At 35.5% G+C, this 14,927-nt stretch overlaps 1 protein-coding gene across 8 annotated transcripts in view; it reads left to right on the top strand.

The window, feature by feature from the left end:
- ANKS1B (ankyrin repeat and sterile alpha motif domain containing 1B) overlaps nt 1–14,927 on the top strand; it is a 407,552-nt gene that overhangs the window by 93,988 nt on the left and 298,637 nt on the right. For all 8 annotated transcript variants that reach the window (XM_038155524.1, XM_038155523.1, XM_038155513.1 and 5 more), the window contains exon 9: nt 5,857–5,997. In XM_038155524.1, the coding sequence (XP_038011452.1) occupies nt 5,857–5,997 (141 nt within the window). The remainder of the gene's footprint in view (nt 1–5,856; nt 5,998–14,927) is intronic.

The raw sequence follows: 14,927 nt of genomic DNA, 5'->3' as shown, positions 1-14,927 counted from the left end.
ATGTGAATTAATCGCATTTGCCTAAAGTTAATACATTTTGTGTTTGCTACATGCGGGCATTTTACTGGACTCTACTGACTTCAAGTGACAGAAATTTCTCCTCAGAATCAGATATCACTTTGATCTTGAGTTCCAAGGGTGTAACTGCTTCAGATGTGGTATTTCTTTTGGAGTCCCAGTCAGAAAATATCATATGCAGCTGGGCTGATGTGCAATGGTGTAGCAACCAAGATTCTGCGTCTGGGACTGCTAGAGCTGGGATTTGCAGGGTGCTTAGGGTCATATACCCCTGAGAATAGTCACAGAGTCTCCTAAGGTGATTTCTGATGTAGCCCAGCATTGGTGCAAACTCGCCTTCAGTTTCAGCATAGCCAGCAGATCAGGAGCACAAACTGGGTCACCATCTTGGACCTGTTGAAATGACATGTCTAGCATCCCACAGGGATTAAGGCAGAGGCAGGTGCAGAGCATTGTTATGCTGCTGTAAGTACAAGACTGTCTTTGTCTCCCTGATACTTCATTGCAGAATACAGGAGGTGCAGTCAAACTCTAGTGAGTAGTGAATGAAAGAGATGCAGACTTGGAACATGCAGCAGATATGCAGTGTAAGGTGAAAGACAAGATAATTAGGATGGGAAACAGAAAATCATTAATAGGGAGAAGGCCTTGGGGGATTTGGGACAGGTGTGCCCAGGTTCCCAAAACCTTTTACTGTCTGTGAGACGTAGGATGTATGTCATAATTGAGGCTCCTCCTGTTCAGGATCCTTACTGAATCTCAGAAGGGCATATTTGCTCAATGCAGGGATGCTGCTGTAGAAAAATAGTAACTGAGTTTGATTAGGGCATGACATATAACACTGATTGTGTTATACGTCATGCCCTAATGCTCTTTTTTCTTCTGCATACCTCAGGCATTTTCCCTTGAGAGCAGCTTGGGCAGCAGCAGGGGGAGCACTGAGAGCACAGAACACTGTCCCAGCTCTTCTGTCCCTGGCTTGACTGCTGCAGCTGCTGGCGACAGCTTTGGCAGAGATAGACCTGCTTATCCAAATTTGTAGAAGAGATTCAGGAACACTTTCCTGTTCTATTAGTTCTTAGTAATAACAATGTCAAAATAGAATACTAGGTAACAGACCTGTATTTTTTTGCTTTTATTTCACAGTGCAAGGTACATGTCCTTTGGGCCAAGGAGAGCTAGAAGCATATCTCTGTTAGGATGATAGAAAATACATGTTTGACAAATTATATCTACAGAAAAAACTTCCTAGTGACCTCATTGTTTCAAACTGAGTGGCAGAACTTGGCTTATCAAATGTCTGGTTGCTTTCTGCCTCCTGTAAGCAGAACAATATTGCCTTCTGTATTTCATCTTTACTGCTCCATTTAAAAATATTGTTTCCTAACAAAGATAAATGATAAGGTAATGTTCGTGTCTCCAGAGCTATGATGCAATAGCAAACGGTAAATGTCCTGTCATTTTGCACCTTTAATAGTTTGCTGATGATGTTTTGCTCTAGCAGATACTGTTTGAAAGGGTATGTGAAATACTTCTGCAATTGGATGATATTGTATAAAAAACAGATACAAGAAGAAAAGGTTTTGATGTTTGGTTTTAGATTTCACTGGACTAGTCCAGGAAAGTCTCCTATGTATTCTGAAACAAGGGAATTGAGTAATATTTTTCCTAGCAGTGGCTGCTTACAAATGTCAAGGCAGAAAGCAGACCACTAAAAGATGAGAAAAAAGGAGGGACTGAAAGGAAGTAAGACATCTTGTATTATTTACTATATTCCTTAAAAAAACTTGTTTAGTTAATAAGGTCATATGTTAGATAGGAGATAGCTAACATTTGATAAAAAGAAGGCCATACATAAAGGTATTTATGTATGTTTTATACATGGGGTACAGCTGCTGAGCTGTGAACTTGGTGACCGTAAATAATAAAGATTAAAGCTTAACCTCTCACCTTCTCTTGTTGACTTTTAAGGGTAGAACAGACTTTCTCTGCTTTTTCTTTCTGTATTCGTCATTCTCTCTGTTGATAAATATTGGCTTGCTCTCTTAGATTAGGATAGAGATTCCAAGTTATTGTGATAGACAATCTGATGTACATACATGTTTTGAGAATAAATAGCCTCTTTATAAAGTGTCCTTCAATCCAAAGTGTCCTAGTGCCCAAATTTTTGCCTTTTACGTAGATGAAAACATGAAAAGAAAGGCTTCCATACCTAAATTTTGGAATACGTGATTTAAATACTCATTAGGTATGAAAATGAGAGGTGATGTGATAGGCTTAGTAGTGTCTGAAGAAAATTTGTCACTAGTTGTAGTGGTACAATGTCCTTATGCTAGATCTTAGTACTCTCACTGCTGTATCATTATTATTATTCTCTCTTTACTCAGAGAAATTACTTTCTTAGCCTTCTACTACTGCAAGCAGTGTCTAATAGTTGATTCAGTGTTCCAGTAAAAACCAGAACTTTTAATAAATGTTTAATTCTCTGTTAATATCTTTGTGATTTATCTACCAAGTTTTCCTTTTGCATATCATATCTAATATCATGTAAGGTTTTCTGTCTGTTCTGTTTGAGGATATATGTTGCTTATGCTTGTATCTCTTCTAACTAGGCAGAACTTCCCTTACTTAGTACTTAGAAGCTTAGTACTGCAGTTTATGTTGACTTTGCCATTTCATAATGTCTAATTCAACCAAGTAACTGTGATTTAGATGGCATTTTTAACTACATTTGTTTGGGTTGTTTTAGCTCCAAACAGGCATAAATAAGAGGTTCTAAATGGCGCATTTTTCTTTAGTTGACAGAAATACCTTCTACTCTATTTATTTATTTATTTTCTGAGAAGTGGGCATAAATAACTTTGGTTTTACTAAAACTCTCCCTACAGGTCTATATCAAGACTTCCCAGTAGCACACACAGAATTAGATTTTCATGTTCAAAGGACCTCTAAGGAGGCAAAATTAAATTATACAACAGAACAGAAAAATTAGGGAGTTCTGGGAAAGGAATGAAGGCTGTGAGAGAGTAACAGGAAACCGTGTGGTCTGGATTTGGAGTTTTATGGATTTGTGTGACAGTCTGAACTCTGTGAATTGATTGTAGATTTTTCTGTATCTCGTTTGCCTCCTCCAGACACATCCCTCTTCCCAGCGTATACAACCCCAGTCTATCAAATTTGGGGCACTTGTGACACTTTTCTCTCATGCAGCTATTAACTCTTTCCTTCCTCTTTGCAAATGCAGCTCTCTTTCCCTGCAGTGATTCCCATGTATCTCTCTCCTACTGGGAGGAACTGGGCATTTGTCAAGCAGGGATGGGTGAGAAAGGTGATGGCAATAACTGTTTCTTCACCCTCTAAATAGACTTTGCCTAATGGTGCCTTTTTAGTGCCTTGTTGGTGGCAGAAATCTGTGCAACTATAAAAAGAGCTCACCCTGATCTACAGTATTCTGTAAATTAGTCTGTATCATGTTCATACCTGCGTTGTCTAGTTGCATGAGAGTACCAGTTTGTTCCAGTTGTGTGTCTAATGAACTCTGGCATTGACTGATCCTTTTTTGAATGATCAGATCTGACTAGATACTTTCCACTTCCTCTCATTCACATTGACATTAAATTCCTGTGATTCGCACTCTATCTTAGGCTATTTATATAAAATCTAATGGAAATATGCCACTCTCATTCTGCTAGTGTATTTTATTTTTTTACTGTTCAATAATTGTTTGGCATGGGTTTTTTTTCACTCTCTTCCTGTAATGGCTAAATACTCATATGCTCCCCCTTCAGTACTCTATTGTAATTTGTCTTCCTTTAGTTGTGTTTAAAATTTCTCACTTACGTGTGTGGTTTTTTTACCTTTACAGAGTACAGTGACATTTTTATATGACTTTTGTATTCATTCACTTCCATTGGCTTGTAAGGTTACAGCTAATGTGTGTCACCTGCATTCCTGTGCTGAGCACTGCTGCAGTTCTTTGCTTTTTACTCCAGGGGGCAAGAAATGCCTTATTCTCTGGCACAACAATTCTGAGATTTAAAATACAAGTGTAGGGCAGCCACCATGGAAGATGGTGTCATAAAAAGAGGGGAAAGACCTCTAGTCTGCTTCCTTTGTCTATGCAAATACCTAGCAATAATAGTCTTTCACGACCTACACTCTGCAGAATTAACCCGATGCTTTTAATAACAGTGTGAGAATATTGGTTGCTATGGCAACATATTCTGTGGTACTACTAGAGTGTCAAAATAACCTAATGAAATACCGTGCTAAGACTGTTTTAGAAATTGACTTCTAAAATAAAAAGTAAATAAATTCACCTAACTTTACAAGATATGGTTAGATTCACGAAGTCTGCAACAGGGGAACAACCATTTTCTGACCAAGGGGAATCAGCATAATGGAGTGGGGTATATTGTGTTTCTCATCTTTGATGCATGAGTTGAGATAGAATTTCTAAATATTTTCCCTGCTTAAATTAATGGTATAACAACAACTTTTGTGTTAAGAAGTTATCACAAGAGTCAAGAGTTGAATGATCCTCAGATGTTACACAATTTGAGTTAGTGCCTGTCTGTGCGGTGCCTTTGCTTCTCCTAGTTTCCATCAGCTTGTGTTCATCTTTAGAGCTGCTGCTGTTTCTCTACTTCTATTCCTCCCTACTTTTCTTTCATTTCTCTATTCCCTTCCTTGCAGCAGACTCCATGCATTTCTTTATTCTATTGGCTAAAATAATCTGCAGTTAGGTGTTGAGGATTTAAAATGATTTTTACGTGGACCCCATAGCAGCGCTTTAGAGTTAATGTTTCCATCAGGTTGATAGCTGTGATCAGCCATTATCTCAAACAGTGCTATTCTGGTCCAGCCACTTGTGAAAGAAGTGGTCCTAAATGTAGTATTTAGTATCTGAATATCAAGCAGGCTGCTGAAGCAAATTTGAAGCAGGCTAGAACAGCTATTTCATATACCAGTTTAAATAGGGACAAAGAATTAATGTGTGAAAACTATTTTTTTTTTACTTGTAACAATTTATGTTGACGTGAGATTTTAAAAATCATTCATTACTGGGTTAACTTTCCTCCTTCTCCTAAAATTAGTAAAAATTGCCACTGCAATTCAGTTGGGGTGGATTGTCCTGTGTAGCAAAATAACATAAATAAATGGGAACTGACCACTTTTCGTATTTCTGTCTTCATAGAAAATTAGGATACTGGTTTAAGCAAAAATCAGCATTTTTCTGTTATCACTCAGATCAATATGTAAGCCACAGTGCTCATAAGTCAATGATAATTTGTGATACTTTTCATCCCTTCCAGACTATAAAGCAAAATAATACAGGTCATTTTAAAATACATCTTTTGCCTACAAAATAAGATAACACATTTATTACTGATAAATATAATGCAAAACCTGAAACCTTATCTTTTCACTGATTTAGTAGTTTTTGTCTGTAAAAATCTTGGACCCATCCAGGTACATGTTAGTTTTTATTCTTTGTGGAATATCCTGAGCTTAATGATATTACAGCAAATTTTAAAATAAAATTAAGTAGAAATTTCCAATTTCTTGGTAATAAAGACAGTAAATATTTTCTATGTATATTAATATGTTCACTCAATTTTAAAGTATAATCGCAGATAGCTCAATATGTACCTTCCTTAGAAAGTATTATTTTCATACAATAGTTTAACAGTTGAGTAGGTACTTTGGTTTAAAATAGCAGTTTGGTATTTCTTTTGGTGTTTCTGAGTGAAACACTCTTAAGTTCATAGGATAAAATATTTCTTTACAATATATATCACTGTGTTTAATTTGAAAGTATTGTTTATTTATGCACAGAGGCCTTCTTCAATGCGTTTATCACCAAGGGAGGAAGAAGATGATGATACGGCTGAAAATACTTGCGGACCTTCTGGTTTATGGGAGGCACTCACACCTTGTAATGGATGCAGGAACCTCGGATTTCCCATGCTTGCACAGGTATGTGATTCCCTTTACATCATAAAACTTAGTAACTATGGAAGAGATGCTTAATCTCTGCCTTAACCCTCAGAGTTATTTATAGTCTTGCCTGATTCCCTTCAAAGTTGCTACTTTCACTCTTCACTTTAATGTCAAAAGCTGCTTCCAAATTTAAATGTTGATGTTCAGTCATCCTGCTATAATAATTATTCATAAGAGTTTAATATGGAGACTGATATTTACTACCCCTATTTTAGACAGATAGTTGCTGTGTTGGATAGCTTTCTTTTCCATCTGGAAAGAAATTTTGAAGTTGCATAGTTTCCTTTGGGATAAGTACTCTATTTTTGACCAGCTTCTAATTAATATAATGACATCTCGGCTACTTTCTTTATAGAATTAATTGAGGACATCATGCATAACTCAACTGATGTAAGAATATAGCTTACGACTTCTTTTTGAAGATTATGTAAGTTAAAGAAAAAATTCCCAAACGTTTTCAAATGCTCTTCATAATACAGAAGAGAATAAATATAAGTGAGTAATATATTTGAGTCTAAGTCCCAGCAACTCTTGGAGCAGACCAGTCTACAGTACCTACCAAAGCATTCCAGCAGCTGTGTCCTGAACAAGTGATAATGTATTGCTCCAGGAACAGGATGATGCTTATTGCTACTTCTGGGTCTCCCTTGTTCTCTCCCCTCACCATAAATTAGCACTCTCGTTTGTGTAACAGTTCTCCTGGACTTTTTTTTTTTGTAGCATTGAATGGAGACCTGCCAAATTTCTGTTTAGAAATGTCTGGTTTTTTTTCAGTTGCATCCTTACTTGGCACTGCATTTAAATAGCTTTGTCAGATTCTTGTGTACCACATTGGAATTCCATATCCTGTCTCACCACACTTCATACACTGATGCTTTCATACCATGACTGTACGTTTTATTCCCTTTAAGTCTCATGGGACTTGCACCTGTTTGAAGTCAATGCTGAAGCCTTCCCTGCAGTCAATGGAAACAGGATATGGCAGCTCATGTGCTTGAATAACAATGAGCACTGCCCTGTCTCTTGATAAGGAGCCTTTATATTCCTTTCCCTTTTCAGTAACTGTTTCCTACTTCATACTATCCATCATTTTAGACATTTTGCAAAGTGCGACATTGTTGGAATCATCCTGATTTACAATCAGGGTACTAGTTACTAATTCCTCATTTTTAAGGATTTGTTTCAAAACATATTTCTTAAATGGAACTTTTCTTGTCTAAGTATCACCTGTGGTTTAATTATTGTTAAACTTGCCTGTGATGAACATACATGCCATTTTTATGTCCTAATTTTAGAAAGTATTATTTTCCCTTGTTCTTCTTTAGGTAAGGTATACAAAAAGGGTGCTATAAAATTGAGGGATGCCTTTGAAAAGTGTAATCAAGATGGTTATTTGGTGGGTTGGTATGTCTTTCCTATTTATAAAGAGAGATTTATATATAAATCTATAAATGGATTTCAGCTATAATGTAAGTTTTAAGATGGTGATTCCTGAATTAGTGTTATTCATTGTACTTAAATTTTAAGCTCAAACTTATGATATCTAATCCTTGTTGTGCTGAGACCAATAGGATTGTTAATTATAAGTACAAAAAGGAATATATTTATTATGCTTTCATTTATGATATGACAGATTGCCTTTCTAGATTGCTTCTATCCATAAAAATTCATGACAGAGATAGTTTTGGTCTTTTGTTGATTTCTTTTTATGGGAGAAAGGAAAGAAGTTAGGTAGTGAAAAACCTCTAAACTAAACTCCAACTAAAAGCCAGTGACTGTTTTTTTTAAATTGTTGCCATCAGTGTATGCAGTCTTTCAAGCTGTTAGCTAATCTGTTGGATCTTTCACATTTACTTCAGAATGCAGCAGAGAACATCTTGTTCTAAGGGATTGAAAACACAAAATATATATGTAAGTTTCTGGATTAAGAACAGTATCTGGAATTGTACAAATTATATATTGCGTGCAATAGCATTTTTTAGGTAAAAGTACAAAAATGTTTCTGATACTCATGTCAGCGCACTAACATATCAGAAAACGCAGACTTCATAGTGAAGAAACAGTGAGATAAGGGTATTTGACCTGGTGTCTTAAAATTTTTACTTTCCTAAAGATCCAAAAATAGGGAAAAGGCTCTATAAATGACTCTTGGACTCAAACAAGTTCATTTTTACACTACTCCTTTATTTAGAAATGGATTTTACAATCATATACATATATTGTGTTTGCACATCAAAGGTGAGCAAACATAAAGATTGATTCTTGCTTTATATACACAGTCAGAGGCACAATGATAACATGAAATTGAGTTTTAGGTGAGATTATGAAAATGTCCATCTGTGACCTAGTGAGCTAACAGTTTTCAGTATGCCAAAGGAGAGGGCAGTAATCTCCTTGATGAACTTCGTTTCTTTTTTGCAGTTAGGGAAAAAAGCTTGGCTGGAGGTACTTCTGGCATGCGGTGTGTTATTGCAGTCTCTGCTGTGCTGGGGAGTGTCATTTTAGAAAGGGCTATTATAGAAAGTTCTGTGTAAAATGTTACTTAAGACCTAGCAGAGCAGTAATACAGGTGTTCTCAGAGCAGTAATACAGGTGTTCTCTTCTACAGTCTCAAAATTGGTGAAGTGCTGGAAGAGCTTTATGGAAAAATCTTTGTGCCTTGTAAAAATTTCAGGGGTTTAGAATATGCAGCTGGATTTTTGTAGACTGGAATTGAGACATGTCTTCTTATTTCATCAGGGAGTATATTCCATTTGTAGGTTATGATTTTAGGTTAATTTGGACTGTTGCTTTGTTCTGGAGTTAATCTTTGGTTTAGGGCAAAAATTCAGTATCCACATACATATTCAAATTTTCTTGAGAATAGAGCAGCATACTCTGAATGTATGTATATAATTCCATTTTCTTTTTCATGTATAGCATACCTTGACTGTTTCTCTGCTAAGAGGCAGACAGGGCCTGATGTACAGAGGTAAATAGAGGGTAGTCTGCAATGTCAGAGAGATGAGGGTTGCAGAGTTCTATATGATCCCTCCAGTATTATCAGTTTAATGCAAGCAGTTCACACACCCTAATCTTGACAGCCATGCCAGCATATTTTTCTAATTATGATATAAAGTAATTGTGATATAAGGCAGGTTTAGCTCTGTCCCATTTAGGATGCTGCTGGGTCAGCTTGACTGAACTGTGACTTGAACTGTGTTGGATGTACAACTTAAAAATCCTGACAGTTATGCCATGTGTTTGACATGATGACAGCCAGAAACACCTCATTTGTTACACCTCTGTTACAAAATGAAAATAATGTCTGTGAAGAGAGCGGTGCAGTTGCTATGGAAAAATGGAACTTTGATTCAAAAGCCTTAAGTATAAATCTTAGTGTTGCCAGTCGGTGGGAAGCATGGCTCTTCACCAAAAATAAATGGAAAATTTACTTAAATATTTAAATGCTGTGTTTCTAGCTTAGTGTCAAATTTTCATATTTTAAGAGGGAATGAACTTCTGGGAGACCGTGACATTTTCCTTTAAGACTGGTCAACATTCTGCTATAACTCTGTGATTCCTAGAGGTAGGAACTCCAGCAACTTTATCATGTGTTCTCCTGTGGAAGTGAGATATTCCCCCCAAAATGCCTTTTTGTTTAGAGGGAGGGAAGAAAAAGTGGACTCCTAACTACATTTTTGGGAGATGAGAACTGTATGTAATAGTTTTTTCATCAATACAGGCTATGGTGGGAATATTTAAAATTTGGAGTTTGATGCATCTGTTAACAGAGTTATGTATTTCATGTCTGCCTTCCAGATGATAATTTTGTCTGTCTGTACTTCTTTTTGTAAATTTTAAAAAGTAATTTTTAATGGGAAGATATTTTGTATACTGTTTGTATTGTAGAAGCCAGTTAAGGCTGTTCTGTTGAAAACCTGACATTGAAAATTATTATGTTGCACTTATTTTTACATTTTCAAAGTCAGCTCAGGATACATGGCAGATGAATGGAGTAATTAAGTAAGGAACTAACTCAGTTTTCACATAGAGATTAAATCTGCTCCTAGAGAAACCTCTGTACTGATGCTCTCTGGAAAGAGGCAGCATGGCTCTATGTTGTCTCTTTCTGAAGAATTTTAATATTGGGAATTTTATTTGGCATTATTTGTTTTCATTTTATCATATTCTTTCAGTTTGAACTGCTATTTTCAGTTGCCTCAAAAATTTTCTTAGATTTTAAGCTGAGTGCGAATGTTCGAGTAATTTTTAAACTGCTACCATACAGGGGAGGTAGTATAAAAGACAAAGTGTTTCTTCTTTGTTTCTAAATAAAAACAGACAAAAACAGAGAACATGTTTTTAATTAAACAATAATGGCTTAAGTGTTTCAGCTTGGTTTTTCAATCCATTAATAACTTTACCTTTCGGTGCATTCAGTGGAAGCACGTTTCAAACTAGACTGGTAAAGAAGCAGATTTTTCTGATCTTACTCAGTGCTGAAGTTCTCCAAAATTAGAAACAAATTCCTGTGACACAATCTAATTTCTATGTTTAAGGGGAGGAAGCCTATCTCCTTGTTTAGTGATGATACAGACGAAGCAGAGAAAGCTTTGACCTAAAATATACCTGAGTACAGATAGCCAGAGTAAGGTTGTTATATTATCTGTAATACTTTCCTATTGTTTCTAACCTTCAGTAAAAAATATTTTTTTCTTCCTAATTTAGTGGATTAAATGATGAGTTTGCTTAAATGGGAGTAATATGGAAAGCTCTACTACCCATAAAAGGTATTTCTGTTAAACTCTTGATTTGCAGTGTTGTCTCTTTTGCAGTAAGCTTAAGTCTTATTAGTAATTTCAGGAACACACCACCCACACACTGAAGCAGCTACTGAAAAGTGCAATATGTATTCTGCCTGGAAAGAACCAGCAGGTGATGATTATACCCTGCTGAACAGTGATAGAAAATAAGTATATTGAAAAAAATGTGGTTTATTTTAGTGCTATGCTACATTTTCTGATTGTGTTTTAAGGAATGAAGCTGAACATTTTATTCTTGTATATAGTATGTATTGCATATGTAGCTTCTGAATTTCCAGTGTAAATTTGGAGTTGCCCATGTAAATTTGCAAGTGTCTTGTTGCAAAGGCATATTTTCTGTACTAGTTGTGTAATCTAGACACCTCTACACAGGTATGTAGGTTGACCAGAGAAGTTATAGTCTGTTTATCCTTGGGTATTTTCAGAATTGACTGATCAAGCTCCTAAACTCTGCTTCAACTGCAAGTTTGGATGAGATAATTTCCAGAGATCTCTTTCATATCGTCGCTAACACCTATGTTCTATAATCCTCTGTAAGGCTGTGGGACCTCAAATGAGCGTATTTCTTTAAAAGATTAGGACTGCCTCTGCAATTTGTAAATGACTCGTTTCGAAAATTTGGCTCTCCCTGTTCAGCACTGTGTAAATCTGGTCACTGTTGGGTTGTGTTATCTCTTGGTGTGATCATGAAACAGCAAAATTAAACGGGATGAGAAAGGAGAGAGGTGTCAAAATGTGCTGGAACTATTGATGTATGTCTGAAATATTGATGACTATAGGGGTTTACAAGGTTAAATTTAATTCCTATTAATGGTATTCAAATTCATGTAGAAATTACTGTTGAATTAACACTGTCACATACCTAACTGAAACATGTCCCAGTGGTAATCTGGGAAGATCTTACATAGTATAACTATATTGCATTTTATTGTTTTGTGGTTTAAAATTTAGTGGTAACCAAAAGACACATTTTCATGGAATGTTTTTGTTTTCAGTGCTGCCTCTCAAATTATGGGAAAATGGAAAAAAAATCAATTTGAATTGCCCAGTGGACAGATAGCAGTAGCACATGGCAGTTGGTTTTGTACATAAAAGAAGTTCAACTTCATGTTAAAAACTTCATGTTTGGACTTCAGCTGCTTCATAACAGAAATATTAAAGCAGTATATTAAAACCTGAAAATTTATGTTGATCTTCCTGGTTATTCTGACTTAATTGGGCAACTAAATTGTTCAGTATTAATGTTTCCTGGGGGAAAAAAGCCATCATAGAGACCTTGTATTTGTTATTCTTACCATAGTAACAAGAGGAAGAGTTCATGCACAAAAGTCCTAGTGTTGAGGTGTCTGGAGTTAAGATATCAGTTGAGTTGGAATATCTGGACATGGTGATTACAACATGGATTTTCTACACTGATTAGCCATGCAGTCAAGCTTTGTGTCAGGTTGTATTTCTGTGAAGGGCTGTTTAAAGACACTTGACATTTTGGGACTGTTTTGAGCATAAAAACCTATTTTCTATTTTTTTTTTTGTTTGTTTTTAATTATGTTAAAAATACATCTGAGAACTACGCTAATACTGGAACCATGAGGGATTTTTTCTTACTTCAGTTTTTATGGTATAAAAGCATGTCTTTGTACAGTGAGTTCATGAGAAGTCTGTAAAATTTATAGACCTGATTTCTTTCTGAAGAAAAGACCTGAATGACAGCTGGACTTCTAAAAAGAACAACTCTGTTCTATCTAACTGTGAATCCTCTTTTGCTGTGCAAAAGGAAATGCATGCCTTGGGTTTAAAGTCATGTTTGGTGGTTGTATTTTACTGAAAACCTTTAATTCTGGTATCCATAATTCTCAGTCTAAAAATGGGATAGATCCTGAATCAATGAATTTCTTAAGTATAAGCATTAATGTGCTCAATCCCACTTGAATTTCCATACAAATGGAACTTTATAAAGAGATACCTTGTATTTTCACCAAAATTCAAAACTTTTCTAAGACTTACAGTTTCTTAAAATCCCAACTGATTGTTATGATTTTTTTCACTACTAGCAACTTGTAATTGAGATGAACTCATTAAATAGATGTAAAATAAATGAAACTGAATTTGGGGGAGTCTGTATTTAAGACATCAGTGGGAAATATATAAGACTACATTGTCTCATGTTTTTATGAAAAGGTATTTAGATTTACTTTGGATAGAAAATGTGATCTAACAATTATAGTGAAATACTTCAAGCAGTTTTGTTTCATGAAATCTACTATAACAAAAAGAAGTCACATTAATGCTCCTAATAGTATGGAGAGTAGCTGTGTTCCTTTGATGAAAGGGGGAGATAGCTTTTAAAAAAAAAAAAAAAATTGTTATAGATATGTCTCTCTATTACCCAAACAGTCCACCAGGCATTTTGCAGTTTTTCAAGATAAAAGGTGTAAGTGTGAAGACATTGAGATAAATTAATAAATTGACAGTATCATGCCAACTGTATTATTTTTGAAGGTGCTATAATTTTATAGCATTCTAGTTTTTGTTTCACAATATTTTATACTGTGAAGAAAAAGAAAGAAAATAAAATCTTTAGGCAATGTTCAGTCCTATTTATAGCTACCTAATTTTGAATTTAGTAAAATTTGGTCTATAACTCCAAGACAATGTTTTAGCCCAATGGTCTAAGGACTTGCAAACCAAAGGTTTGTCCCTAATTAGCTTTTATGATGAGCAGATACTACATACAGACAGCAGTTCTATATCCACATAAAGCTTTTTTTAGTGAACTGTTGTGTTATGTTTGTATATAGGCAGGTGATTAAATCCTCCCTTATTCCCACTGGTTTTATAGAGCTAGTGGTTTTGCATTGTGAAACATAAATATTGACAGCAGAAGTTCCTTCAGAAACCCATCTGGGTGTTCTTGCTCCTTGTATCGTTAAGAAAGTGTCAACATCTCTGAAGGTGTTTGACTGATTGCTCTTTTCTGTTGAACAGGAAGCCCCTGTGAGCCAGCCAGTGTGAGATATGAAGTCAGGGATGTTTTTGACCACATGCCTAGTTTTTGAGCTCAATTTGTGCAAACTGAGCACCAGGGCACTTGGGGTACACAGCTGACAAAGCAGAAGGCTTTTCTTCAGACCTCTCTACCCACCTCCGAAGTGGACAGACTGAGTGTATCTTTTTTATAATCTCTTTTGAATGCAGTAATGTCCTATTGTAAGGTTCATGAGCAATTTTTGAGGTGCCTCTTAAGGATAGCAATCTTAACATCTTTCTCCCACAGATAGTTATTTCTCATTAGGACTGTAAGATTAAAGAATTCCTCATACTCCACAATTTGGATTTTTAGTGGCTAGAATCTCATTTTTTGACCCAGGAAGAAAGACCCACTGCCAAGGGTTTCCTCTTGTCAGGCTTTGGGTGGTTTCATGTGACATCCAGCCATTCTGAATGTCAAATTTCTTTTACTTGCCAACACTGAAAGGATCTTGTATGCAAATTACTTGAGTGTTTAACTTTTAGTGTTTACATTGCTATTTTGAAGATGAGTTATTATTTGATTAAATATAAGAAAATAATTGAATCAGAACCTAGAGCAATAGAATCATCAGGGAAGAAGTTCATTTGTTCCCAAAACCATCTTGGTTTTGGGAAACTCTGACCTAGTAGTTTGTTTGTATATGAAGGAATTAACAACATTAACAGAGAATACCTGTAATGAAAGTATTCATTACAGCTATTATGACTGCAGACCTGGAGCAAGACCCCTTAATTCTTGTTAAATAGACAGATGACTCTGTGGTAGCTGTTCTGTACTGGAATCTTGCAGTGAACCTATAGAAAAATTTTTAGGACCAAATTTTATTGAAAATATGATTTAGGTTCCCTTATGATCTTTATTAATTTCATTTTATGTAATCTTCACATTCTGTTTCTATTTCACAATATATAGAGCTGAGAATTTGCAATCAATAACTAGATTATCATACCATGAACATCATCATAGTAACAATTAAAGCAGTAGAGCTTTGATGTAAAAAGGTGGGATTCCATGTTTAAAGAGAGTAGCATGTTTGTTAATTGAGTGATCTTCATTCAGTGATGAATTAA

The sequence above is a fragment of the Motacilla alba genome, chromosome 1A (genome assembly GCF_015832195.1).
Source record: "Motacilla alba alba isolate MOTALB_02 chromosome 1A, Motacilla_alba_V1.0_pri, whole genome shotgun sequence".
Taxonomy (NCBI): Eukaryota; Metazoa; Chordata; class Aves; order Passeriformes; family Motacillidae; genus Motacilla; species Motacilla alba.
The sequence above is the reverse complement of the archived record's forward strand: the minus strand, read 5'-3'. Positions and strand labels throughout refer to the sequence as shown.